The following is a 27,640-nucleotide window of genomic DNA, read 5'->3' as shown; positions in this document are numbered from 1 at the left end:
GACAAGGGAAGTGTGACATCTGGATAGTGACTAACAAGCTTACTGTTGGTGGGTAGTAATATTTTGTATTAAAGTAGCCATTGGAAAAGATCTATAGAAAGCTTGCAATGTATTTGCTCTGGAACTAGCTTTACTCTAATTCTTGACACGATCTCAGAATTGTTAGCCTTTTAAGTTAGCAGGCAAGTAGGTGCTGGTTGGTCTTCTTACCAAATGAAGTCACTGAAAGCTTTTAATACAAAGAAATGTCATTACTTTGAATCTGCAAAAAGATTAAACTATACCCTGTTTTGCCTGTAGGCCACCTCTTTGATTTGACATCACTGAAGCGAGAGTCTGGCTATACAATCACTGATTCACACAACAGAAAAATTGAGTTGAATGTTTGTGCTGAAGCTAAAAGCTCATGTGCTAACGGAGCTGGTAAGCATCTCGTACTACGGTTGTTGTAGTACTAGACTATGAGGTACCTGAAAGAAGTAATTGTACACAAGCTTACAGTAAAACGTGTGTGGCAAGTTTTACTGGTAACATAAGGACTGAGGAGAGCTGTGTGGCTGACTTGCTTAGGAACAGATCCAAAAGCTGTTTTAAGTAGTAAAGCATTTTCTTTTCCTTTCAAATTTCATTTTGAACCTTAAATGCATTCACTTCCAGTCTTCATTACATCTATAAAGATGAGTACTGTTTTGGAGGTGAGGGGAAGACTGGTGCTACTGCAAAACCTCTCAGTTGCTGTGAAAAGGGAAGGTGGTATGAGTTTTCAGCTAGAGTGAGCCAACAGCATTAAAAAAAAGCAAGTCTCTTTCCAGTCCTCCTTCTAGCTTGGTATTCTTTTTTTGAATGCTTCTGAAATATCACTAGCAGTTAACTAGTATCTTAAGATTCTTACTGGCTGGCTGGATTGCTAGCTCTTCTGTCTAACTAAGTATGATCTGTAAGTATGATCTAACTAACTAAGGATCTGTAAATGTGAAAATAAGAGTATCACTTATGAACTTAACTTAAAAGATTGCTTTCCTTTATGTAGAAGCTGTTTTTCTTTTTGGGGCATCTTAATTAGTTTATATATAGACTAGAAGTACATTTAAGCACAGCTTTTGGTTAGTATGTGGTTATACTGTGTTCTACTGGTTAATAAATTATTGAAGACAGTACTGGCCTGTTTTGGTGCCACTAAGCTCAGTTTAATGATGTGTCCAGATAATGTGAAAAAGCATTTCCTATGGAAGTTAAAATAAGGCTAGAACCTTAAGTTTCCTATTGATCACTAAAGTAAATGGGTACAAATGTTTGGAAAGGCTGTTTCATTGGACTACATCTGTTTTGTTCTTTTCTTATAAACTGTAGCCGTCTGCATCACTGATGGTACAAAAACGTTGAATGCGGGAAAACTAAGTAAAACTTTAACTTACGAAGATCAAGTGCTAAAGCTTGTTTATGATGATGGTGATCCTTGTCCTACGGACCTCAAAATGAAGCATAAAAGCTATTTTAGCTTTGTATGTAAATCTGATGCTGGAGAAGACAGCCAGCCTGTTTTTCTGTCTTTTGATGAGCAGACATGCACTAGCTATTTCTCCTGGCATACTTCCTTGGCTTGTGAGGAAGAGGTAAGGATTACTTCAATGTAAAATGCCTTATGTGACTAAATTTCTTGGGGAGGGAGGGGAGCAGTTTATGCACAGTAGTGGTATGTGCTTTAATCTGTTGAGGAAAAGGTTTTTTCACCTAGAATAGAACCCAGGTTTATTCTCACATACTCATAAATGTGTTCAGCAGGGATGAGCAACACTTAGTTCACCATGTTCACAAGCTTGCCAATTTAAAATTTTACGGTTTTAGATCAACCTCAGCCTGGAATCTACTTAGCTGCTCTTCTGTACAGCTCAAGTGAAAGCCATAGGCAACTTCTTAGGAATGCTTAAGATTCTCCAGTGCAACAGGCTAAGGGAGATCAGGCTAAGTTGAAGATAGACAATGAGACAAACCCCAGGCAGAGAGATGCTCTCTGAGTGACTAAAGGCCAGGCAGGTCTGATCAGGTTTGCAATAACTATCTGATAAGCCTTGTGGTGTTACACTGGTAACAATTGCACAGAAAAAAAGCCAGCCTTAGTATTAGAAGGTTAAATGTTTTAAATTCACACTACAGCTCAGGGAACACAGATGTCTTATTAGCACCTGGATGCTACCTTTATGAATCTCTGATCTTTCTTCTTGTTACATCCTTAATGTGACCCTTGTTGTCTGACAAGTTCAGACTTACCTACCCTACCCTTCATGAATGTTTCAGTTCTAATATAGCTCTGTTCTGTTAATATTGTGGTTTTTTTCCAGTTTTCCCTGACAGATTATATCCCCATCTTTAGTATTGTACAGGAATTCTGCTTTATGCAACTCTGGTTTCTATATGTTCCATGTACAATACAAATCAGCATTTGAAAGCATTATTTTCTATCCCATTCATTCTATTCAGTTATCACTTACAGGTTTCTGATTGCTTTACTGTACATGCACAGTGACTTTTGACTTGTTTCAGAATAGTAAAGGTTAGGTAGCAATGATGATCACTTGTACAGAAACTAAACAGAAATGGAGGAACTAATGAAACTTCCAGTATGTCAACACAAATAGTTTCCCAGGATTTAAAGTGTCAGTAAGCTTATGCACATCAAAGAACACTTCAGACGGGTTCTGAGGAAACGGTGCTCAAGCCATCAATTTGCAGTACAGTATCTTCAAGTTGTTATAACCAAGCATTTTTACTGGAAGTTGTTTCCATCTTCCCCATATCAATGGAGCTGTAGGATCCATTAATCTTGTGAAGACCATAGTGAGCATTCCTGGTGGACACTGCATGGCAGAGTTTTAAGTCTTGATGTTATCCTGGTATTGACTCAATTCTAGAATTATGTTTAAGAGCTTGAGTTTCTTCATAAGCAGCCTTGTAGATGCTTAATATTTACAGCCAAACAAGAGCCTTTAAAAAATGCTGCTTTACTTGAATGAAACCTTGACCTTTTTAAATGCAATTCTGCTTCTCTCTCTGTGAAAGGAAAAGATGATTGTTAAGAAGTCAAAGCAAACAACAGTAGAATAAAAGCACTAAAGCATGCTTTCTTATAGGTGAGCTGCTCAGTACTGAATGGCAGTTCTGTTATTGACCTGTCTCCTCTGATCCATCGCACTGGTTACTATGAGGCATTTGTGGAAGGAGATCCATCGGATGTTTCTCCAGACTTCTACATCAACATTTGTGAACCTCTTAATCCTATCAAAGATGTTAATTGCCCACCCGGAGCAGCTGTTTGCATGGTTCCTGTTAATGAATTGCCAATAGTAAGTATTATGTTTGGATCATGGGAATGTGCATTACTGTTTAAAACAGTATCTGTGATTAGAGACCTGATTTGATCTAGTGGCTCGAAGGGATTAAAAAAAGACTACAAAATTAAAATCTCAAAGGAGGTTAAGGAGTCTTTAGCTGTATGGCTTCTGTTTTAAAATGTTCTGTTTCAATCATATCTTTTTTTTTCCCTTTAAGTTTTCAAAAGTGCATTGTAGTTTTGTTCCTGTGTCAGCCAAACAGATAAATCTCTGGATTGATGTAAAATTGAAGTGTGTCCTATATGTCTCTTAATATGCTTTTTTTGCTTGTGCAGGATATTGGTCGTGTTACTGAACCTCCCAAGTTAAATGAGGCAGTAAATGAAGTTTACATCACTTACAACAGCACTACTCCCTGTCAGATAAACAATAAACTGAACTATACTTCTCTTATTGTGTTTCACTGCAGCCAAGGAACTAGTCTGGTAAGATATTTGTTAAACTAATGTTGATACTGGAGTGCAATGACAACTGAATAGTAACTAGCATTAGTTTTGCTTAAAACTAAACAAAGGATTTGTTTCTAGCATATAAGGACAGATTTGTTTTGTGCACTCAAGCAAGGGATATCTGTATCCTTAACTAGGAAAAATTTCATAATGCATGAACTTTAGGCTTGAAATTCTCAAGTACTGATGTTTTTAAGGATCACATTCCACTGAAGTGACATTGTGATAACTTAAAGCTGACATTAAACTTAATGCTTTATTACACTTGAAGTAAAAAACTACAACAATGAAACCTGTACCATAAGCTAATGCAAGAAATAGTAATTGTTTATTAAGCTGTTACTATGAAATGTTTCACCTGTGATGTAATCAATTCCTGATCATACACAGCTCTCAAAATATGCATTCTGATGCTAATAACTGTTCTCTGTTGACACCAACCCTTTTGAAGCCATGTGATACCATGAATCTGACACTTGTTTTTGTTCAGTCATGTAAAGAAATTCAGCAGAGGAGCACTTGAGTATATTTGACAAACTAGAGCTTGTTAAAAGTGCTCAGTAGGACCGTTTTTCATCAAGACAGAAAATGAGCTGAAACGAGGCAGCTCTGAGTGCTACACAGGCCATACTTGCTTTCATTTAAAGTAGGATGACAAAATAAACAGCTTTCTGTCTGTATCTTAACTCTGTGAACTGAATGTTCTCTACTGTGAAGAAACACAGCTCCTTCATGTTTTTTGTTGCTGTATGCAACTAAGCTGAACATCAAAATCTCAGCCCTAATTAAGAAGACAGCTAGCTTACTTCAATTGCTAGTTTGTTTTCTGGAGATAAGAAGCTTTTTTTTTGTAGCAGTTGGATTATTAAGGTATGGAATTTGTCCTACAGTCAGGAATATCTAACCTCAATAATAAATGAGGGATTTCTGAAGGGGTAAGAATTATGTTGGAAATTCTGTTGTTTCTACTGTTTCTACATTAAGCCCAGTCTTGTTTCTTGCTGTGCTCTTTGGCAACAGGGTGTGCCGAAGATGATAAGAAAACTTGACTGCAGTTTTGTATTTGAGTGGGAAACACCAGTTGTGTGCCCTGATCGAGTGAAAACTTTGGGCTGCTCTGTGACTGATGAACAGTTGCACTATACCTTTAACTTGACCAGCCTTTCTGGAAGATCATTTGAGGTAATGCTTTCTTAGAATGTTTTTTTTTAAATCCCTGGGGTGTGAAAAGAGACTGAAATGTGTTCTGCAGCTGTGGTCAGTGTTTGTAGTTATTTGCCCTTTGACAGAGGGAGTAGCATTAGAGCATTGACTCTTAATGATTTTGAGGGAAGTTCATGAATCTACTAATATGTAAAGGAAGGAGAGCTTTTTCACTGAAGGGAGTCCTAATTTGGCTTTGAACATGATAACAGGCCTGCTGAAAATGCTGTTTCCTTGGCTCTACGGATGTACTTTTCTGAAGCTTTGCCATATTAATGAAGGGCTGGACTTAACAAATCAGTTATCTGTTTTTATGCAATTACTGTGCAAGTCTCATAAAGCACTCTGGTGGTTCTTCATGTGTATTGACTTGCAGGCTCTGAGGGGCAGCTGTGTTTGTGATGCTTTTGGATGTGTCCCCACAGGTACTTTCTGGATCCAGCAGTTATCACATTGGTGTATGCAGTAAGGCAACAGCAGATGTGTCCCAGGGAAAATGCAAAGATGGGGCAGTGTGCATGACATCCGGAAGTGGTGTGTCATCCTTTGGAAGCATAAAAGAAATGAAAATGGATTATAGCCGCCAAGATGAAACAGTCATCTTGCAGTATACAGGAGGTGATCGGTGCCCTCCAGGTGAGTCTGCAATGGGCAGTTTATATAATAAGACTTGTCATCTTTCTTATTCTTATATCTAAGTTTAACTGCAAAAAGGAGGGAAACAACATAGCTTTTTCATACCTTAGTTAGAAGTTAGTTGTGTTCAGTAGTATACACCATACTAAGCTGCAACATCAACACTTATCTCCTAGAAAAGAGTGCAGTAGTTTTGTAGGGGTGATCATAGCTACTGTATTTGAGTTTTCTGACTGGAATTAGACTGAGTTTTTGGTGCTTACTGTCTGCATGCGACTCTTCTTCGGTAGTATTGAAGGTACAGGCTTTTTAGATATTGAGTTGGATTTGGATGTGTGTGCTGTTCTGCTGTATGTTGTAAAGAGAACTTACCTTTCTTTCTCAGTGACAGAAAAGGGAGAGCTTTGTGTGTTTCCCTTCAAGTACAAAGGGAAGAGCTATGATAAATGTATTACAGAAGAAAAGAATAGGCCATGGTGTGCTACAACTGCAGACTACCAAAGAGATGGAAAGTGGGGATTTTGTGTGGATGGTAAGAACTTCTTATATATCACATATATCACTTAGATATCTGAGTTAACTGTGGGAGGGCAGCACACTTTTAGTGTAATGTAAGTGAATTGATGGGAATGGGCAAGACAGTGAATTTATGGAATAAATCTATTTTACTCAAATGAGTGAAAAACATTAATGCATTCAGAATGTGTGGCTTTGAGTCATTAAGTGGTGGTTGCTTTGATGGAGATCAGTCATATTTGAGGGAAGAGCAACATAACTTCCTAAAAAGCAGGAAAATGTAACCTAGGGAAGAAAATTGCAAGGTGAAGCATTTGTGCTTTATCTCAAACTATATGTAATTAGCATTGCAGTTGTGAGGTATTGAACTTTAAAATCCGTATGTGTACGGAAGCCTCTTGCAAGGTACTCTTATTTCCAATTTCCCCTCTTATAGCAACTGCAAGAAGGGCATCTACTATTATTTTTGTATGTGATGAAAGTGCTGGCATTGGGAGCCCACACCTTCTGAGCGACATGCTTGGCTGTGCTGTCACATTTGAATGGAGGACACAGGCTGTTTGTCCTCCAAAGAAGATGGAGTGCAAGTTTGTCCAGAAACACAGAACTTACGACTTGAGAATGCTCTCTTCCCTGACGGGCTCATGGGTCTTCTATCACGGTGGAAATTCGTGAGTAGCAAGCAACTCTTGGGCAGTAGCTGACTGGTCAATATAGCTGAAGTTATAATGTGGCACACTACTTCTGTACTCTTCTTTAAAGGATAAATAAATCTAAACTAAAAGTTTTCTTTCTGCTTAAAGGACTATCTTCATAATGTAGCTTAAGTGCAATTTTTCTGATTCCTATTTATGTTGATAAAAAATCTTACTGATTCAGTTGTTCTCTCTTGAGTCAAGCATGTAATGTTTTGTTTAAAGTTCAGGAAGGGTTTGTTTTCAATTGTAAATGCAGGGTAGAAAGATCTCACCACTATCAACTTAAGAAAACAGAAGTGTCAGTCAACCTCTCTAGCTGGCAAATAGAAACGAACCAACAAGAATAAGAGCATCTAATTCTAGAAGCATAGTAAATTGTGGGGTTGAAAAGCTATTTCATTTCTGGTCTTCCTCTTAAATTTTTTATTACAATAAATCTTAACTGGTATAGCTCCAAAGGAAGAGACTTGAGTTGAAAACACTACAGGCTTTGTAGCTGAAAAGATTAGATATTCCTTTACTCTGTTTCAGTTTCTAGTTTTGGCCTGTATGGCTAACTAGTACACTAATCTTTACAGTTTTCCTGTACAGAATTGTTTACTTGAAAATGATGGGAATAATCTGCTAGTAGTTAGCATATGCTTAATTCCTTAGCTACTTTGAGAAGTTGATTTTTTTTTTTTTTAAACATAGCTGGCTTCCTATAAGGAATCTACAAAGTTCATATTTCATTTTGTCATTTTAGCTGATATTAATTTTAAAGCTTCTGTCTGTCATGTTCTTTGTTTAGGTACTACTTGAATCTCTGTCAGAGGGTATATGAAGGTCCCACAGGCTGCCCTGAAAGAGCCAGTATTTGTAGGAAAAGCAACAATGGCGATGTTGAAGTTCTTGGGCTTGTTCATACACAGAAGCTGAATGTGACGGGTATGGTTACTGTAGTGAGCTATGTTCCTGTTCCAGTAGAGAGCTATGAGGTAGCTATATCATAAAACCTAGGCAGAAAGGTTCTTAAATACAGGGTTCTACTCATCTTCAAAATGTTTTTGTCTAAAAGTTAGTTTAATTCTGTTTTAAAACAACAGAAGGTTTTGTGTAGCAGAATAATGTGGCATTTAATCCATGAGAAAATGTAAAACAGTGTTGTCATGAAAGTTATAACAGGGGAATCATCTGAATATTGGGGTTTCTTTTTTCCCCTCCTTTCCTGTGATGGTGATGAGCACTGGCTCATCTGGTTGCCCAGAGGCTGTGAAGTTCTCCCTCCTTGGAGATCTTCAAAAGCTTCCTGGATGTGGGCTGGGGCAAGTAGGAGGGCTGTGTTCTGAAGGTGACACATGTTGGCTCATGATATCGGAGGTGGATGTTAGTGATGTGACAGAGGTGCAGATTTGTGTGGCGTGCAGACTTCTGCTTTTATTGCTGATGAAAATGCATAGCTAGTGGTGGTAACTACATTGGAAAAACAGTGTTTTATAGCCCCAAGTGTGTGAAACAGTGTGAAAGCCCCAAGTCACACAGGTGCTGTAACTGATATATGATCTTTGAGGTGGGGGGGACCTAGAATATGGTGCAAAGTAATGAGGTTTTGAGAATGCATACAGGAATTTGATGGCTGATTACAAAAACCTTGAGTGTCACTATTCCTCTTCTAGGTGATGCAGTGTATATTAGTTATTCTGGTGGACAGGAATGTAGGAAAAACAAGAAAATAATGACAATTATAGAATTGAGGTGCGCAAAAACGGTTGGCATGCCCATGCTGCAGAGGTGAGTAACGAATCAGCATATTGCTGCCTGCTTTAGTTTGTTGTACTTTTTAATGATGAGTCTCAGGGGTGCGACTACTCAGTCAGACAGCCCCTGGAGTAATCTTAGTCTGTATTTGTAAGACACAAATCTTCTGAAGTTTCTGCACCTGTTCACTTCCACAAACAGTTGTATTCTGCATTTTTTAAACTGCTTGGGCAAAAATCTAGGTATTCTACTCCTGAATTAGGCTGGAATTTTCTTTTGTTGTCACTGTAGTACAGTTGCTCGTAACTTTACTACAGATCTATTTAGCAGACAACACTTAGTTGATTATTGATGAAATATGGTTTTGCTCCATCATTTACCAGAGTTTTCCTTTTACATCAATATAAATTTTATTAACTAGGTATTGTTGCAATTGAGGTGTATATGAATGGTCTCAAGTACTGAGAAAGCTTGATCGATTTTGCTGTCTGCTTTTGGTTGACAGGATATTGTTTATAGTGTAAAGGCATTGAACAAGAGGCTCCACATGAGGCAAAGAACTAGGCAGCAAAATCTGAGTATTTCTTGTTCTGTCCAGATGAGGTGCAAAGCGTTAAACCTGCTTAGAGCAAGCTGGCATGTTCGCTAACTAAAGTGTTTAAGTATCAAGAAGTCACTGTGACTTTAAAACTATTGAAGCAGGGAGTTTAAGTGCAGTCAGGTGACTGCAGTCTCTGCATGATGCTTATGCAGGAGATTCTCATTCATGAGCCAAGTAGCTGTGTCTTCTCTTAATTCCAGGAAGCAGTAACAAGAACTTAATATCTTATCAACTGTTTGTTTGGCAGGATCGATGAGGAAAACTGTGCTTACTACATCATTTGGGACACACGTGCAGCTTGTTCTGTGAAGCCACAGGAGGTGGAGGTAGTGAATGGAACAGTCATTAATCCTGCAACTGGGAAAAACTTCTCATTAGGGGATGTTTATAACAAGTAAGTTTAAAAAAAAAACTGAAAATGTAGTCCTGTTGAACTGTACTGCAAGAAAAGAGCTTGATGTGGATGTTCTGATTTGCTTTGAACATCCCTAGCTGTTCAATGGGGATACAAGGCTGACAAAACTCAGTGCTACTCACAACTGACTAAAGTCTAGTTGCTACTGCAGCATATAGCTGGTCTCAGTTTTGTGCATCTACTGGGGGAATTAAGACAAATCTAATGCCTGCACGTATGCCATCATGACCTTAAAACACTTGGGGGTTATTTCTCTTTGCCATTATGTGTAGCCATCAGGTCAGTGTCAGATCTTAATTTTCAACTACATCACTGCACTCCTTTATTTAGTGCTTTTCATCCTGCTCAGCAGATCTATTTGGAAACAGGAGCCTATTGCTTCAGGAACTGTAAAGGAGTACAGCTCTGGAGGAGTAGTCAGATCTGACCGAATGGGTGACTAGAAGAAATAGCTCTGAGTCTGAGTGTTCTCAGTCTCACCAGCTGCATGAAGGGATATGATTTTAAGTGGTAATTGGGTAGCACGTACAGTAGATCCAGCTGTCCTCATATAGAAGGACGTTTGTTGTTAGTTTATGAAAGCTAAGCTACACTGTTTATTACAGCCACATAATGTACTCAGAATGGATTATATGCTCAGTATGGTAGTTTGTGAGAGCTACTAAACAATACTTTTGTATTCAGTTTAAGCGCTCATGTACCCACTGAGGGCAGTATAACTAGAAAAGTTTGCTTTTGGTTCATTCTTAAAAGGCTTACTGCTGAATATAATCCTCAGTTGTAATACTCAGTGGAAGCATTGGTCCTGCATCTCTTCTGGTTGCTGAATCTATTGCTAATCTGGATTCAACTAGTGGTAGCAGTTACCACTGCTGCTAGTGTATTGACTTGGGAATAATCAAAATTTGCATGTTTAGACTTGGCGTGAACCTGCCCTCTGCCTCCTCAGGTTGTACATGGCTTCTGGTGACATACGAACAAACGGAGATCAATATGTATATGAAATACAACTTTCTGGCATCACAAACTCAAGTTTCCCAGAGTGTTCTGAAGCAAACATCTGCCAGGTTAAAACTAGTGAACGTCGCTTTCGGAAAATTGGATGGGCCAAAAAAGCTAAATATTATGTTGAAGGTAAGTACTTGCATGTTATTTGGAGCTGGTTGATCCTTGATATGAATTACTTCATTGAAAAATGATTAATGTTTCATGATATATAAGCTAAACAACTTCTGTGAAGTTGTCCAGAGTCCATCTTCCAGGATTTATTTAAATAAGAGTAATTAGATATTAGGAAAAATTGGTTTGCTATGGAGATAGTGAGGCACTGAAACAGACTGCCCAAAGAAATTAAGGATGTCTTATCCTTGGAAGAAGTGGTCAGGGCCAGGTTGGATGGGGCTTTGGGCAAACTGACCTAGTGAGAGGTTTCCTTGCCCATGGCAGTGCGTTGGAGCTAGGTGATGTTTAAGGTCCCTTCCAACTCAAACCATTCTATGATTTAGACTGCTTCTTCCTACTAGATAAAGCTTTGCAAATGGCTTTAGCAATAGATTTGGGTTTGACACTTGTAAGGCTCCTGTAGAAATAATGTGCAACAAGAATGTGTCTCATGTTTGCCTCTGCACTTGTTCTGCGGTAAGCAGCTCAGCCTGTTGTTCCACAGCAATGTAGAAGCGTAAGCTCACCTTCAGGTACTGCATAGTTTAAGCTTTTACTTCACAACAAACACCTGTAAGAATACAGACACAGATAACTCTTCAGGGTATGGCCTTAATACTGTTTTTAAGAAAGCACTGAACTGTAATGTTTTCTTGTTGTAGATGATGACTTGGATGTCATATTTTCATCAGACTCCAGATGTGGTAAAGACAAATCAAAGTTCGTCTCTTCATCAATTTTTTTCCACTGCAGTCCTCATGCAAAAGAAGGCATCCCTGAATTTCTTCATGAGACAGCAGACTGTCAGTATTTATTTACATGGTATACATCTGCTGTGTGTCCGCTAATGTGAGTAGTTATCTGTTTTCTGAATGTAGCACTTCTAAGCTAAGGGCTTTTTTCATCTCAACACCAGTCTGATGTAGTTTATCATTAAATCTTAGTCTTTTCCTTCTCCATTTATGTTATTAGATCAACCATTGCTCCAGGAATCCATGAGGGCCAATCTGATCAGGAAGCCCAAGTATATAAAGGCCTTTCAAGGAGAAGTCAGGCGGTTGGTGCTGTGCTGAGTGTCCTCCTGGTTGTCCTCACTGCATGCCTAATAATCTTGTTGTTCTACAAGAAAGAGAGAAGGTAAGTGATTGGGAAGCTTTGAAAGAATATTCCTCTAGAATAAAGACCACAGGTGTTTTAGTCGCCTTGAAGCTGTAGCAAGGGGGGGGGGGGGGAAGATGTGCAGCATCACGAACTGAATAGTGCTAATCACAGTGGTTTGGGGCCAGATGTCACAACAAGAGAGCTTGCAGCTTGTTTGTTAAAATGATCTGTTGATAAGAACCACCTGAAGAGAGGTGAAAGCTGATGAGGGGAACACATTCCTAATGCAATATTCCTTTGTTTTTTTTAAGGGAAACTGTGGTCAACAAGATAACAAACTGCTGCAGGAGAACATCAGGTGTTTCCTACAAATACACAAAGGTAATGCAGTGGCATAATCAAATGCTTTGTATCTTGTAAATAATTTTAAGGTGAAGCTTTTCTAATAAATAGGAAAAAATCTTTCATCCTCAGCTCCTTCAGTGCATGGGAAAGGAATGTTGAAAGTCACATAGCTGTGATGTCTGCATTTATATCATGAAATGGGAAAGGAAAAGTTGAGGAAATGAAGAACAGTCCATAAATAGCCAAATAATGTATAAATCTGCAAGAAGACATAGTATATTTCAGATATGGTAAAAAACAATAGCAATACTGTGCAAGGATGTTGTTATATCTGAATTAAACTCAAGGTTATGTGGGGTGGGCTCCACAACTGGGGAGATTAATGTGTAGAAACATATGGAGTAGTATGTTAAGTCTTGCTTTTTTTTTTTTTCTTTCTTTCTTTTAGATAAACAGTGAAGAAGAAGCTAATGAGAATGAAACAGAGTGGCTTATGGAGGAAATTGCAGCACCGAATCAAAGAACAGTAAAAGGAGTGCAGGAGAATGGTCACGTTACTACCAAGTCTGTTACATCTGATGCTTTTACATCTCTCCACGCGGATGACCTGGATAGTGAGGATGAAGTGTTAACCATCCCAGATGTAAAGATTCAAACAGGAAGAGGACTAAACAAAAGCAAGCACCCTCAAAAGAAGCCACCAAGCTTTGCCAGTGATGACAAAGCTTACCTGCTGAATGGGGGAAAAGAAAGGAAAGCAAAAGCCAAGCCAGGCCAACAGCAGGCACAGAACTCTACAAATTCAGTATCATTTCATGATGATAGTGATGAGGACTTGTTGAATGTTTAATAACCCCTCTTGTGCCTAATCAAATATATACAGAGAGATTATATATAAATGGGACAAACACTTTCAACCAAATATGAGGACTTCAGCCTGAAAGATTTTTTTCTGAATTTTGCCTTTAACAAGAAACCATTGAAAAGGGAAGGAGAGAAAGATGTCTTGGTTGTTGTTTACAGTGATCTGTTCAGTAATGACTGGATTTGTAGCATCCGGTAGGCTGAGTTATGTTGACTCTCTCTAGCCAGGACAACTTTTTTTTAAGCCTCAGCATAGATATGAAATACTTGCTTAAAGAAGAAGCCTTTCAAAGGTTGAGATTAAAGCTAAATTAGGCCCCTGGCTCCTGAGATTCAAATTATCTAGATGACTACTAGCATTTTAACTCCTTGTATTTATTGGTCCTCACTACTCAGGTTTGCTTATAGCAACATGTTCTTCCTGCCGGCAGGGTATTATTCTATGGGTTCACCCTTCAATGGGTTCATCCATTGTAAGACGAGGAAAAATATAACTTTTCTGTGTTGGGATGATTTGATGTAAATTTTAGAACTGGTCTAATTTATCCTGTAAATTTGAATATGCGTTCTAATTTAAACAGATCATTGGTTCAAAGGTATTGACTGAAAGGTACAATTCTGTATAGCTTTAGCCTGAGATGAATTGCTGTTCTTTGCATGATGTTTTCTTGGTACTGGTCATATGACTGACTTCATCAGTATTTGCCTAAGCAGCTGACAAGCATCCAAAGAGTTTTTTTTTTTCCCCCTAGATTATGACTGGAATAGAGTGACTACAGAGGATCAGTGTTTAGGTCCATAGAAGCAGAATTCCTAGGATACAGCCTGATACAGCCCAGTTTGTCAGCATGGGTGAGAGGAGAAGCCCCAGTCTGTACAATACCTCTCTGTCATTCTATGTTAAAGGAACATTGGGCTGCTGTTTCTTAAAGCCTAAGTTCAGACCCTTACACAGAGTTCCTGGCCATGGTCATTGATTTGCAGCGTTGCTGGCAATGAATGGAGGTCAGATTTCCTCTAGCAGTTCTGCTCTTCTCCAGGTGTTTGTTTAATTTATGGGCCATGATAAGGCTTCAAAAAATTCTACAAGTATGCATTGGTTAGAATTTTTTGAAACTCTTCATTGCTTCTTTTGGCAGGCTTATTCAGTTTCAACAATGGTTTCTTTTTATAAAAACTCCATTTTGAATCAAAATAGTGTAATATAAAGCATTTAGCAATTTCAATAAAAGATATGACGTGGGTATTCCAAATCCCACATCTCAAGTCTGGAAATGTTTCTTACGCTAGTCTAACACTGCTCATGAGGTTGCTGATTGATGCCCTTCTCTGTTAGTATAGCTGATAATCCCATCACTCAAAATGAGAAATGAAATTTAATCGAAGATTAGGATGGGGATGCGTGTAGGTATATATTTCCTTCCTGTATATGTACATATATAGATACATATATACACATATAGGTAAGTCTCGGTACTGTGGCTTTCTCAGACTGGGGATAATTTTCTTCCTGCACTGTTAACAGATGTCTCTCAAACAGTTTTTCTAAAGCTTCATTTTATTGTTAAAACAAAAGTAGTCTTTTTAATAGTAAGCATTAGGTTCCTTCAGGCTTGACAGTGTGTTCTTAATGCTGTCACTTATCACTACAGGTGTTGCCTCAGAAGGTGTTGAAGAATGTTGCTTCTTCTCCCCAAATATTCAAGGTTTGAGTTGTTTGATATGTAAACTGCTGCATGAAGTGGCTTAGTATATGACATAGCACCAAATAGTTATTTCATTTTGACTGTGCATAATAAAGCTTATGCAGAACAGGTACTGCTCGGATAAGCATCCCAGGTGAACTATACCAATAAGACTTTCTATTAATAAATAGATGACAGCACTGACTGTGGTGTTCACCATTGAGACTGTTGCTTGCTATTTAAGCACTGTAGGTAGGCCAGCTTCACCCAGTTTCCAAGCAGGCTTTGACTTCTGTTTGCTTGACCTCATCATCTGCAGATGCACCTCCTGTCACGGCACGGTGGGTGTTGCACACCCATCCCTCTGTCTCCATGTTGGAGCACAACAGGTGTGGAGGTGACATCTGCCACAGGTTGGAAGTAGCTGTGGGCAGCATTGCACTGGCCTTGGAGTAATGCTTCATTAGGAGGCTGCAGGAGCAGAGGTTTGGTTACCTGGCTCCAGTGGATCTGCCTGAAGAGAGGAAGAGCTGTGTGCAGAGTGCTGGGATGCAGAGCAGGTTTCACACTAGGCTGTATATGCTCTGGTGATCAGTGGGTGGCTCCTGTGGGCTTGCTGTGCAATGGGAAGAACTGGTGCTGTTCCTACCCTTCTGTGAGAATGGCCTTCTGACCATTGTATTAGGAGGAAGTCATCAGTAAGGATTAATTCAAACAACTAGTAGTGGCTAACTAGCAAACAAACAGCATCAACAACAAAAAAGAACGCAACAGAATAGCCACAGCACTGTTTATTTATGTTTTGTGAGAGGTAAGAAGTATGTGTGTCCTGAATAGGGGTTAAATGCAAATTCTGCCTGGGTGGATTAAGGTCTCATTTCAAATGAAAACTTTAAAAAAAATCTTGCAACACGTAGCTTAATAATTTATGGAGTTAATCTTGACTTTTGGTCAAATGTTTTGTTACTTAAATAGCTTTGCTGCCAGCTGAATGTATCAGTGTTGCAGACCGGAGTGATAAGGATTTGAGGTGCTTTTGATGCCAAGATGCCAACCCTGGATGACATTTTAGAGCACATTGGAGAATTTGACAGGTTCCAGAAACAAACCTTCTTCCTCCTGTGTTTGCTTTCTGCTGCCTTCACTCCTGTCTACGTGGGTGTCGTCTTCTTCGGGTTCACCCCCGAGCATCGCTGCTTCAGCCCTGGTGCGGCGGAGCTGAGCCAGCGCTGTGGCTGGAGCCTGGCGGAGCAGCTGAACTACACCGTCCCTGAGTGGGGCAGCCATGGGGCCACCTACAGCAGCCGTTGCAGCAGGTACGAGGTGGACTGGAACGCCACGGGTGTCAGCTGCACCGACCCCCTTGGCAGCCTCGTGGGCAACCGGAGCTCTGTCCCGCTTGGCCCCTGCCAAGACGGGTGGGTTTATGACTACTCTGGGACCTCCATAGTGACCGAGGTAAAAGCATGTGCCTGTCTTCTCTTGTGTTGTTTCTAATGAGCTGAGGGGTGCTGGAGGTTGTTGATGTAGCCTAAGCTTATTAGAGAGACGGGCACTTACCTGTAAGAGAGGATCTTCTCTCTTTGTGAACTTAATCTGAATGCTCTGCAAATCCTCTTTGCTCTGTCCCTGCTGTGAAGTATTGCGCTGGTGTGCTCAGAAGGGATCTCTGGCTGAGGAGCAAATAAACCCCCAGGAAGATAAAGTCCAGTTTAATGAAACTCCCATCCCACATGAAGTCCTATTGGTGGAAGTGTGTAAACAACCTGTGTAAGAAATCCAGTGCTTGCAACCCTCCAACAAAACTGGCTGATCTCAGCAGGTGCCTTTCAGGAGCTACGCCTGCTTTCTGCGATCCACACTCAGATGTGAAAGTCTGGAGTCTGCATTTTAGTTTTGGATATGGTTGAGTGACTGTGGGTGGGGAGAAGCACCTCTTGCGATTAAACAGCTTAATTAAAAACAAACAGCAGTGGGTTTGAGCAGTCCTCTTTCAGGTTAAAGCTGTTTCCCTTTTCTTTGAAAGCTGGTTCAGGGCTAGGCCCTCAGGTCATTTCCTTCACCACAGGATATCTGATATGCTGCACACATACCTCTGGCTGCATTTTGGCAGTGTACCTTGTTTCTGGCTGTGACCGCTTCTGTTAAATTTCCTTATGTACTGCCTGCTTGCCAAGCAAAGGAGAGGGCAGCATGGTGTAAAGCATGTTGCTTTGCTCTAAGGTAAAAATTCCAGATGGAAGAATGGCCTCATGCCCTTGTAGAGCATCAGGAAGAAGTTTATATTAATTGAAAATGCACTGTGTTAAATGAACTCAACTGCCAGTAGTGAAAATAACTCATTCTCTGGTAGCTTTTACTTATTCCTTACAGGAGGAAGTACTTGAGAACTCAGGTCAGATAGCAAATGCATATGAGTAAGGCTCACCCCAGGGTGCACGATGCCTGATGTGCAGGCCTTGTTAGGCTGTAGGGGGGGGGTTAGGTGAGTGCGAGGCCAGAGCACAGAGAACAGGCCATGTCCTAGGGACCATTTTTCAGCAAGCAATAACTCAGTTATGATCTTTTCAGTAATGAAAGATGATACATGAGTGGGAAACAGCAGGGAACTGCCCAAGGGCCTGATCTTGTTTTTGGTGTTGGATGCTTAATTTGATGAGTATCCTGGGTGCCAATAAGAGCACTGGCCTGGAAACACGTTTATATCTTTGCGTGAAGTGAAGGAGGTTGTGGGTGTGAGCAAAGCTACTGGTTCCACTGCTTTGGTTCTAACTGGTTGCTCCTTTAGTTTAACCTGGTGTGTGAGGACTCCTGGAAACTGGACCTCTTTCAGTCATCCGTGAATGCTGGGTTCTTTATTGGCTCTGTCAACATTGGCTACATAGCAGACAGGTACGTGTGGGGTGACAGCAAAGCCCTCTGGCCTCCATTATCAGTATGCAGTGATTGAACTTAAAGGCAGAGAAAAGTTGTGCAATGGGTATCATCTCTGCTCCCTTCAAAGTAAGGCCAGCAACTGGCTGCTCAGTTACAGTCAGAAGAGGGTGGTTTGCCTTAAAGTGAACGAGCTGTCCCTGGTATTTTGTACAAATAACACAAAGCAGAAAAGATTTTTGCAAGTCCTGCAGAGTTGGTATGGATGACAGGCCCAAACTTCCCTGCTGGGCCATGCAAGAGTCCGGAGGATGTTAACAAAAACAGGAGGTGCTGATTTGGAGCCATTGCTTCATCTGTCATACTCAGTGTGGGTACAGCCTAGAAATATCTTCCTTCCTCTTGAAAAGCTTTGAAATAGTAGGTGCAGAGATTGCCAGACAGATACAGCTGGTTTGGAAATCAGTGACTCCTGGCATCTTTAACATCCTGTTCAGAGCCATCCTTTTCCAGGAAGCTAGGGCTGAAAAGGAGCAAATGCTGATATTTGAAGGTCTTTTTCCCCCCTCTCCTTTTCCTCCTGCTTGGAGGTGGTTGGCAGAGCAGGTTCCAAGCATCTCCAGGTGAGAAATGCAGCCCATCAACAGCAAGAGACATACATAAATATATTGTTGTTGTTGGTTTGTTTTTTTTAAGGATTAAGTTCCTAATGCATGAATCTGCTACTCTGGTATGTGCAGATGTATCAGAATCATAAATTAATCTGTTCTTGCTTTTCACACTATTTTATTTAACAGACAGATAAAGTAACTGTTCTGAACTTAGAAAACACTACAGCCCAAACATGTGTAAATATAGGTCTTTTGCTGCTCTCTTATTTAGGAAGTTTTTCTTCCTCTGAGAAACCTAAAAGCTTTTGGGGGAATTGAAAAGCAAAAGCAAAGAAGTGAGCAATGGACTAAAAGTCAGTGTGTGTACCTCTTCTATAGCGAAGTGTTTTTTCTTTCTTAGAATACACACAGTTTTGTCTATATTTTCATGACTATATTGTTTTGCTTTACATTTAATATCTTCCAATTCAGGTTCGGCCGTAAGTTTTGCCTCTTAACCACAATTACTGCCAGTGTGGTCTGTGGGATCCTGCAGGTATTTGTGCCCAGCTACCTGTGGATTGTGATTCTCCGTTTCTTACAAGGGCTGGTCAACAAGGGTTGCTGGACTGCAGGCTACATCCTTGGTGAGTTCAAACCCTCGTGCAGGAGCAAGATGGGCTGCAAAAGATGAAGGGGAAAAAAACCACAAAACAAACACTGAACAAAAGACCTCTTAAAAAATGACTCTTAAAGCTTTTTTGAAATCATATGAAAACCATCAAGAGTGGTTGTTTTTTTTTTCCCTTTGACTTCCTGGGATTCTTTACTCCCAAATGGCAGTGACCTTTAAAGATCAAGGGTAGGCATGTGACTGCTGTTACCTCAAGGCAGGCTTTTTCTGCAGGTCAGCCCCCTGTTGCAGATTGGGGCCCCCTCTTGTCAGTGCTGGCAGGGGGAAGACAGTGGCCCCAGGTTCAGCAACAACTGCCCTGTTGCAGCCCAGCTGAAGACAGAGGTGATGACAGAGGATGTGAAAGAAGCAGGCAGGGGGTAGGGAAGACTGTAGACGTTGTGATACAAAGAGCACTAAAGGGCAAACAGAGGCTTTACAGCCTAAAAATAACTGAGGAACAGCATGTACTTGCTGAGGGAAAGACAAGCTGTTTGGGTGTCTGTGCACTTGGATGAATGAAGGCCAAACTGGGGCATTGTGAAGTGATGGGAAGAGCCACACTGTGCTGGTGTTTCTCTCAGCATGTTGGCTGGCAGCTGTGCAGCAGCCGGGCCAGGGCCAGTTCAGGATCACCTTCTGTATAGTGGAGCTGCATGGGACTTCACTGGCTACTCATCTGTGGAGTTCCTACTCCTGTAGGGAAAAGAAACAAACCCAAACAAAACATGCGTAAAACCCTACTGAGCAATCACTGAAGAAATGAATGAAATATTCTACATAATGCTCAGATGAGTTATATCTGGATTAGCATGGCAAGTGGCCTTACTAAATGGCTCCAAGCAATCCAGTTAATTGTGATGGTGGCAGAAACATAAATGCCAATGTCTAAAACTACTGTGAATTGTCAGCGTAGACACTGTGCTAATGCATATCCAGATGTTGAATATAACATAATAATGTCTATCCTGCACTCCAGACCATCCTCTGCCAAGATGAGGTTGTTTCTTCCTGTGTATATTTCAGATACTCAGTTGGCATCTTCAATATTTTCCTGGTACAAATGAAGTCTTTATGTGTGAGCCATTTTCAGAGTGTAAAATCCCTCATGATGATGATTTGCCCCATCTTGATATTTTTCTCTCCAATTACATCTCGTTATTCCTGGATTTTCCTTGAAATCTCTTTGTGAGAGAAATCATGTAGAATCAACCCCAAAGCTCACATAAACTTGTCTTCTGTCAGATGGCTGATGCTGAGTGCTCAGAGAAGGGTACAGGGGCAGAGCAACTTCTTTATCCTGTTTTTTCTGACCTTGCCTAACCTGCAGCTGCCTTTGACTCAGTTTTACAGAGTTTGAGGAGTGGTGTCTTTATCTATGCTCATCCTTTGCCTAATCAATGTTAGTTAATCTGGTATCCCTAAACCAAGGAGCTCCTTGAGCTGCTAAATAACTACAGTCTGTTCTTTCTCTATTAAGTTTTCTTGAAATGATGCTACTGGATTCATAAATGAATGTATTTATTACCTTAGCTCTGTGCTGGCAAGACTTAACCTGTTAGGCCAATATGGTGACAAAGTGGTTCAAAATGCAAATAGATGATGAGGCCTTCAGGGTGGAGAATGCTGTATACCATCCAGTGATACAAGCATCTATGCATGCTTGGAGTGAGATACAGGTCAAAAAGGCACGCTTGGAAAAATAAAAATGATGCTCTGTTACTGCACTGGAGGTATGATGTAGGTTAGCATTTGGTTTTGCAACAAAATCTCCGTGTATTTTGCACTGCATGGAGTTGGTGGAGCTGTTATTCTGTCTCTGCAGTGACGGAAGTCGTTGGCCCACAGTACAGGAGGACAGTGGGGATCCTCTACCAGGCAGCCTTTTCAGTGGGGCTCCTGGTGTTTGATGCCATTGCTTATGCAATCCCTCACTGGCGGTGGCTGCAGCTCACTGTCACCTTACCCTGCTGCTTCTTACTGCTTTACTACTGGTAAGACTGTTTCTGTTGTATCTTTACTCATGAGCTTAAAAGCAGCATCTCTGCTCCCAAGATTTGATATTGAGGGAGATTTGGCATCGCTTTTTGGATGCAAATGCATGTTAGTGTAAAGAGGAGATATGCAGTAGTAAGGGGTGGTAAATAGGATCCCTCAGCAACCAATGTTTCGTTGTATCTTAGCCTATTAGTGGTCTAATAATGTATTAAATATTTCATAAAAGAAAACATATGTCTTACATAGGGCCTACACTGAAAAGATAGATGACGATTGTTGAATGTCTACATGATTGTCACAAGTCTCCATTGGTAGGAACACTGCATGCATGTTGCATTTTGATATAACAGCATTAACTTGTGTGCTGTTAGGTGCCTTCCAGAGTCTCCCAGATGGCTGATATCTCAAGGAAAAACTGACCAAGCTAAGAAAATTGTCAATGGCATAGCTAAAAAAAATCGGAAAAAGATGCCTTCCCATTTTGAGGTGAGCTTGGTATTTGCTTATACATGTAAAAACAAGAGCCCCGCTAGTAACTTTTATCAATTTTTTCCAGTGGAAACTTATTGTACTTTTGATTATTGAGAAGTCTGGTTTTGTAATTAGGGAGGCAATGAGCTCTATTGTACTAATGAGGGAGGTGAGACAGCAAAACTGTCTCATAGCTGTCTAAGCTAAAAGCAGTGTTTTCCTGCAGAAATAAGCAAGAGAATGCTAGAATGGGCCAATGGTAAGCCTTGGAGGGAGTTTTAGTGAACTTTGCCCAGGTATTGGCCTTCTGCATGGGGAGAAGGGACCAGTATTCCACCTTGGGACTATTGTGTGTTGTGACTATTGTGCCTCAGACTGTTCCTGCCATTTTCCAAGGCTTGTAGTGAGTGCTCAGCCCCTACAAACACTGCTGGCTTTTTCATAGGATATTAAATTTGAAGATGAAGATAGTGGGAAGCAGAGTCCTTCACTCACTGACCTTGTCAGGACACCGCAAATGAGAAAAAACACATTCATTCTGATGTACAACTGGTAAGAAGATAATGTTGGTGAGTCATTTTGAAGCTCTGGCTATAAATGCTCCAGCAGAATAGACTGTGAGATCCTGATAAAGCTGGGACACCCTTCTCTGCCTAGGTTCACAAGCTCCATCCTCTATCAAGGGCTCATCATGCACATGGGACTAATGGGTGGGAACGTTTACCTGGATTTTCTCTATTCTGCTCTCGTTGAGTTCCCAGCTGCCTTCATCATCATTGTCACCATTGATCGTATTGGCCGTCGCTACCCATGGGCTGCAGCAAACCTGGTGGCTGGGGCTGCCTGCCTTGCCACAGCCCTGATCCCAGAGGGTGAGTCAACTGGGTGAGGCTTCCCATCCCTGAATTTCCTCCAAGGAACAGCACCCAATTTTGTCTTCCTTCTTCTAGTCCTGAAGGGCTGCAAATGTGTGCCCACCACTGGGTGCTGCCCACCTGACTTTCACTGGTGCTCCTTGCACTACAAAGTTAGAAGGGACCCACAAGGATCACTAAGTCCAACTCCTGTCTCCACACAGAACCACACAAAAATCAAACCATATGTATATCTGAGTATGTTGTCCAGATGCTTCTTGAACTCCAGCAGCTTGGGGCTGTGACCACTGTCCTGGGGAGTCTGTTCCATGCCCCACTATCCCTGCTAAAGAACCTTTTCCTAACTCCCCACCTGACTCTCCCCTGATGCAGCTCCATGCCATTCTCTCTGGTCCTGTCTCTGTAACACAGAATAGAACTCGGTGTTGCACCTCTGTTCCCCTACAAGGAGCTACAGGGCACCACGAAGCCTCCCCTCAGCCTCCTCTGCTCTGGGTTGAGCAAACCTTAGGGACCTCAGTTGAAACAGTGTAATGAAACAGATTTTATAGCACAGCTAATTATAAATCTCAAAGCATCTGGGTCCCTTGTGCTGTGCCACAGCTCATGAGGTGCTGACTTTTCATTTCCTGATTCACACAAGAAGGAGTCATTTAAAAACATCACGCAATAGGGAATCAGAGATCTAGCTAAAATAGCACTAGTATTAACCAATCCCTGCTAAATCACTGGGACAATTTAAATGTATTGAATGCATTTTACCTGCAGACCTACATTGGCTGAAATTAATTGCTGCTTGCATTGGACGAATGGGAATCACGATAGCTTTTGAAATGGTTTGTTTTGTGAACACTGAGTTATATCCAACATACATCAGGTAAGTGTATCCTTCTGCTGCTGGGCCAGCAAAAACAAATAGTTGAAGCCAATGTGTATTTTATGTTTTTATGCTAAATGGAAGAAATCCCCAAATACTTTCAAACAAATACTGAACATTAAGTGGAGCAGAAGAAAAGTGCTGTAAAATGCTGGATAATGAAAAAAAACCAATGTGGTTTAAGAAGGTAAAATTTCATGTGGATGAAATAAAGGGAAAGGTAGACAGAACCAGTGCAGATGAGGAGTGTGAAGACTCACATACTGCTTAGGTTTGTATGTAATTTGAGTCAAAATTACACACAAATGGATGTGTCCAGTGTGGCTGCTGCTATGGAGAGTATGTGAACTTGAGCTCTTGACCTGAATAATGGATATTTTTCCTAGTGGACTGCAAGGTGCATAGCTCAGAAGTAGATATGTGCACTGCAGATAACTAAAGCTTGGGAGTAAAGTCCTCAAAAATTCCTTCCCCTGAGTGACCATTGACCACTGCATGCAGGGAAGGTGTCTGTTCTGACCAGATCAATCTCAATCCTCCTTTCTTTGCTGGAGACTCTTAATCTTATTTATCTATCCATAATAAACATAGTAGAAGGTAGTTGGGATTTTATTAATGGTACATATTGAACAAAACATTATTTTTTACCCTTTGTGCTAAGTCACTCAAGAGGTACTGAAACTAATGGTTTTGTTTTACTGTGCTTGGAGACTTCTCGCAGACACTTTGAGTCTGATTCTTTTCTACATTTAATCTTGGGAATTTGCCCACATGGGTAATACAGGTATACTCTACTGCTGCTATTTGCTAAGCTTTTTTTGCTTGCAGTACTTAAGTCTGAACTAATGGATGTGCACACCATAAGAAAACTAGAGTTTTGCACACTATTTTGGTGTTTTGTGGTTTGTGGAGCCACATGCTGTGTGAAAAGTCAGTGGTGCCCTGTCCTCTTCCATTTGCAGTGCTTGCTAACGTGATCCCTTTGCTGTCAAACCAGGAACCTCGGTGTGATGGTCTGCTCTGCCTTGTGTGATGTTGGTGGAATTGCTGTCCCATTCATTGTCTACAGGCTGGTGGAAATCTGGCATGAACTGCCACTGATAGTCTTCAGTAAGTGCCATGTTACTTCCTCACCAGCTGCTCCTGGGGTGCAGTTAATGGGGTCCAGCTTTCAAAGAGAGGGAAAAGCAGCTGAGACAGCTCCAAGTTCAGTAGGAGCAACTGGTTGTAACCTTCAGTTTGTAACGACGTGGGACTTCTATGTGCACTCATATCTGCCATGTTGTCATTGTGTCATTATTGTTCCCTGCATTTTTAAAAGAAGCTGGAGATGAACACATGTTGGATAGATAATGAAATGCTGAGCAAAGCTTCAAAACTATGTTGAGACTAAATGACTTTTGGTTTTGTTTTGCTGTATTTAAATCTGATAAACTGCTGCTCATCTATGAGGAGTATTTCCTCAGTCTTGGAGCCAAAGTCAGAATTCACCCCTCCCCCCTCTTTTTTGTTTTTAATGGAGTACAAGCATAGCTGTTATACTTCAGCTTTTCTAACACTGTTAACTGGCTCTTCTTCACCTGTTTGGAAAGAGACTGGTAAATAAATGCAAGAAGAGCATTTGCAAACTAGTGACCTGAACTTTTCAGGTCAAGGTCTGTGTTCTCTGAATCTTTGGATCAGAAGGACATTGTTTCAAGTGAAATGTTTTGAATGGCAATATGCATATACTTAACTGACAGTGCATTTAGGAGAGTGCTTAGCAGATTCAAAATACAGACATAAAACACATACAAAGTAGGTAAACTATCAGCGAGCAAGTTAAACACATTGTGCAGGAATTAATATGTTGGGTATATATTCTCTAAAGCTTGTTATATAAATAGCATCTGTTTTCTGGCTCAGCCTATAGAAAGTGTTTTTCCTCTTTACAGATGTCAGTCCAGTCTTCATTACCCCACCTACCTCATTGTGTAACTCACACTGAACTTGGCTCCTTGCTATGCTGTGTAGCTGCCAGATCCTCCATAGATGGCATCCCTGTCTTGCATATAAAGCCTTTATGTGTACATTTTCTTTAAAACAAACAAAAATAAAATGCTATTTGTGAGTCCTTTATGCCAGGCAGCAGAAAGTTATGTATATCACTTCAGGGAGGTGGTTGAATCGCCATCCCTGGGTGTGTTTAAGAGCCGTTTGGATGTGGTGCTCAGGGATATGATTTAGCAGAGGGTTTTTAGAGTTAGGGTACTATGGTTAGGCTGCGGTTGGACTTGATGATCTTCAAGGTCTTTTCGAACCTGGGTAATTCTATGATTCTATAAGCTAACAAGCTCTTTGTGCATTTCTTTGATTTGAAGCTGTCCTTGGTTTGATTGCGGGTGTATTGGTGCTGTTTCTGCCTGAAACAAAAGGAAGAGTTCTGCCTGAGACTGTTGAAGACGTTGAAAACTTTCACAGGTGAGTTAGGCTGGTGAACTCTTGGCACGTTTCACTTGGAACTGTACAAAATGTACAGAACAGAAGCCCATTTGTTACTTTGCTGCCTCCTTTCCAGAAGTTCCTAGCTGATTCCTAGACTCTAGTATAAGGGATTCGGGACTTGGCTTTAGTGTTCATCTAGGCATCTGAAAACAAGCACCAAAGGTCTTTACTGGTCCGTGAATAACTTGTCTAGTATCTTAAAATGTCTGTAACCCTACTATAACTGTAATTTGTGCTTTAAGAAATTGGCTGATATTTGTGGAACAGAGAAAGTGCAGTGTTAATAACAGCTACTTTATATGGTAAGTAAAGCACTGGTCTCCCCTGAGGAGCCAGAGCAACCCTAGAGGGCTTCAAGATTAACTGCTTATTTTCTCTGGGGAAGACGCAGAGCAAACGAAGAACCTGAAATCAGGTGCAAGCTGAATGCTTTGCTTCCTGGTTGCTGCTCACATCTTGTTGTTCTTGCAGGCAAAGCATTCCAAAGGACAAAAAGATCTATCTCCATGTCCAAACATCAGAAGTAGCCCGTGATTGAAGAAGGCACAACTTTCAGGACAGTCTGTTTTAGAGCACTAGCAGGAAGAATAAAATTAGAATGAATACTCTCTTCTGTCTTGCTTCCGTTTGTTCATAGAATCGCAGAACAACTCAGCCTGGAAGGGGCCTCGGGAGATCAGCAGGTCCAGGCTTTCACTGGAAAAGGGAGCCTAGATGAGATTATTTATTTAGCATGCTGCACAATTGCATCTTGAAAGTCTCCACTGACAGTGATGCTATTCCATCCCTCCCTGTTTTTCTGTCTATCCTTTCATTTGAATGTTTGAGGTTTTCTGATGAGGTTGTCCCTATTACTGCATAGCTTGTTCCCTCTCTGTACCCTGTAATACAGATGTTTTAGGGCTGGGAAGTTTTCACTCAAACTGTGTATACCTCAACATGGGGCAGATTTTAATTTGAGGATTGTGGGGTCCATTCCAAATGAACTTTATAAATCTCCATGCAGTCCAACTTTCATTGTTTTGTCTTACATGCGTGGCATAACATAACAGAGATGTACCTCTATTGTGGAACTGAGATGACTACAAACCTTGTCTAATCTTATCACATAGGTCAGAGTTTCTGAGCTGACATTTGTCCAGTGATCCTGTGCCTCAGGGAGCATCAGAAGCAAAGTTGGATCTGTCAGGGACAGTTCAGCACCTTTCATGATTTGCAGCTGTCTCAGAATTGGGGTCTGCCTTTCTTTGTGCTTTGTTCTCCTTTCCTGCTCTCAGTGGTGGCACTTGTAGTCCTTGCTCATCTCTCCTAATCGCATTCTGCTTTTCCTTTTCCACCCCACTGAACAACCTTAATGTCTTGCAAATCCAGGGGGGAACAGACAAGTTACTGTGGTTTTCCTTTACTGTTTCAGCCTTGCTGTCCCCTAGCAGTGTTGGGGAGCGCTGGTTTCTCATAAGGATACTGTTGCTGCTTAATTGTCATCTGTAGAGAGAGAGCACCCAGCTGAGCAAAAAATGTTGCTAGACTCACAGGCAGCATTCAGTTGCCCCAAGATGACTATTTGGTTGTCAGCATGGTGACTTTGCCCTTGCTTTCAAGGGGCTTGAGCAGCAGTTAATGTTCAGTCTTGCTTTGAGGGCTCTGAAAGCAGGGCAGTACGTTGTCCTGCTGAGCAGGGCCCTCAGATGACACTGGCTCAGGCAGCTGCAAAACTAGCATTTGCTGTAGGGTCAAAGAGGAAAAATTTGGCCTTGAGTTTGGCTGAGGGACAGTGAGGATACAATTGGGTGTGTCTATGAAGCTGCTCTCCTGCTGCGATTGCCAAGAGGTCTCAGCTCCATACCAAAAGAAATCAGTCAGAACTGTTGTTTTTGTTGTGTGATACTGATTTGAAACCTGTCAAAAACTTTGTATGAAAAAAGGGTGAGGGGAACCAAGAAGTGGGACTGGTCAGGAGGCAAACAAAAATGCACTACATATATAAAAGCTGCTGAA

General features: G+C 40.9%; 2 protein-coding genes across 3 annotated transcripts in view; both read left to right on the top strand.

Annotated features, from left to right (window-relative positions):
* IGF2R (insulin like growth factor 2 receptor) overlaps positions 1-14,381 on the top strand; it is a 52,084-nt gene extending 37,703 nt beyond the window's left edge. For both annotated transcript variants that reach the window (XM_015858059.2, XM_015858058.2), the window contains exons 33-48: positions 301-423; positions 1,351-1,613; positions 3,129-3,341; positions 3,665-3,814; positions 4,859-5,020; positions 5,467-5,677; positions 6,063-6,209; positions 6,630-6,864; positions 7,682-7,818; positions 8,547-8,661; positions 9,477-9,623; positions 10,594-10,778; positions 11,468-11,654; positions 11,778-11,942; positions 12,218-12,287; positions 12,700-14,381. In XM_015858059.2, the coding sequence (XP_015713545.1) occupies positions 301-423; positions 1,351-1,613; positions 3,129-3,341; positions 3,665-3,814; positions 4,859-5,020; positions 5,467-5,677; positions 6,063-6,209; positions 6,630-6,864; positions 7,682-7,818; positions 8,547-8,661; positions 9,477-9,623; positions 10,594-10,778; positions 11,468-11,654; positions 11,778-11,942; positions 12,218-12,287; positions 12,700-13,101 (2,912 nt within the window). In that variant the 3' untranslated portion in view covers positions 13,102-14,381. The remainder of the gene's footprint in view (positions 1-300; positions 424-1,350; positions 1,614-3,128; positions 3,342-3,664; positions 3,815-4,858; positions 5,021-5,466; positions 5,678-6,062; positions 6,210-6,629; positions 6,865-7,681; positions 7,819-8,546; positions 8,662-9,476; positions 9,624-10,593; positions 10,779-11,467; positions 11,655-11,777; positions 11,943-12,217; positions 12,288-12,699) is intronic.
* Positions 14,382-15,587: 1,206 nt separating this feature from the next.
* On the top strand, positions 15,588-26,250 carry LOC107311521 (solute carrier family 22 member 2-like). Its single transcript, XM_015858060.2, has 11 exons — positions 15,588-16,258; positions 17,589-17,692; positions 18,757-18,911; positions 20,763-20,931; positions 21,307-21,421; positions 21,852-21,958; positions 22,064-22,278; positions 23,050-23,158; positions 24,156-24,268; positions 25,519-25,618; positions 26,114-26,250. Exons 1-11 carry the CDS (start codon positions 15,848-15,850, stop codon positions 26,178-26,180), a joined length of 1,665 nt encoding a protein of 554 aa, XP_015713546.1. The 5' UTR covers positions 15,588-15,847; the 3' UTR covers positions 26,181-26,250.
* Positions 26,251-27,640: the final 1,390 nt, after the last annotated feature.

Source organism: Coturnix japonica, chromosome 3 (assembly GCF_001577835.2).
Source record: "Coturnix japonica isolate 7356 chromosome 3, Coturnix japonica 2.1, whole genome shotgun sequence".
Classification (NCBI taxonomy): Eukaryota; Metazoa; Chordata; class Aves; order Galliformes; family Phasianidae; genus Coturnix; species Coturnix japonica.
The sequence above is the reverse complement of the archived record's forward strand: the minus strand, read 5'-3'. Positions and strand labels throughout refer to the sequence as shown.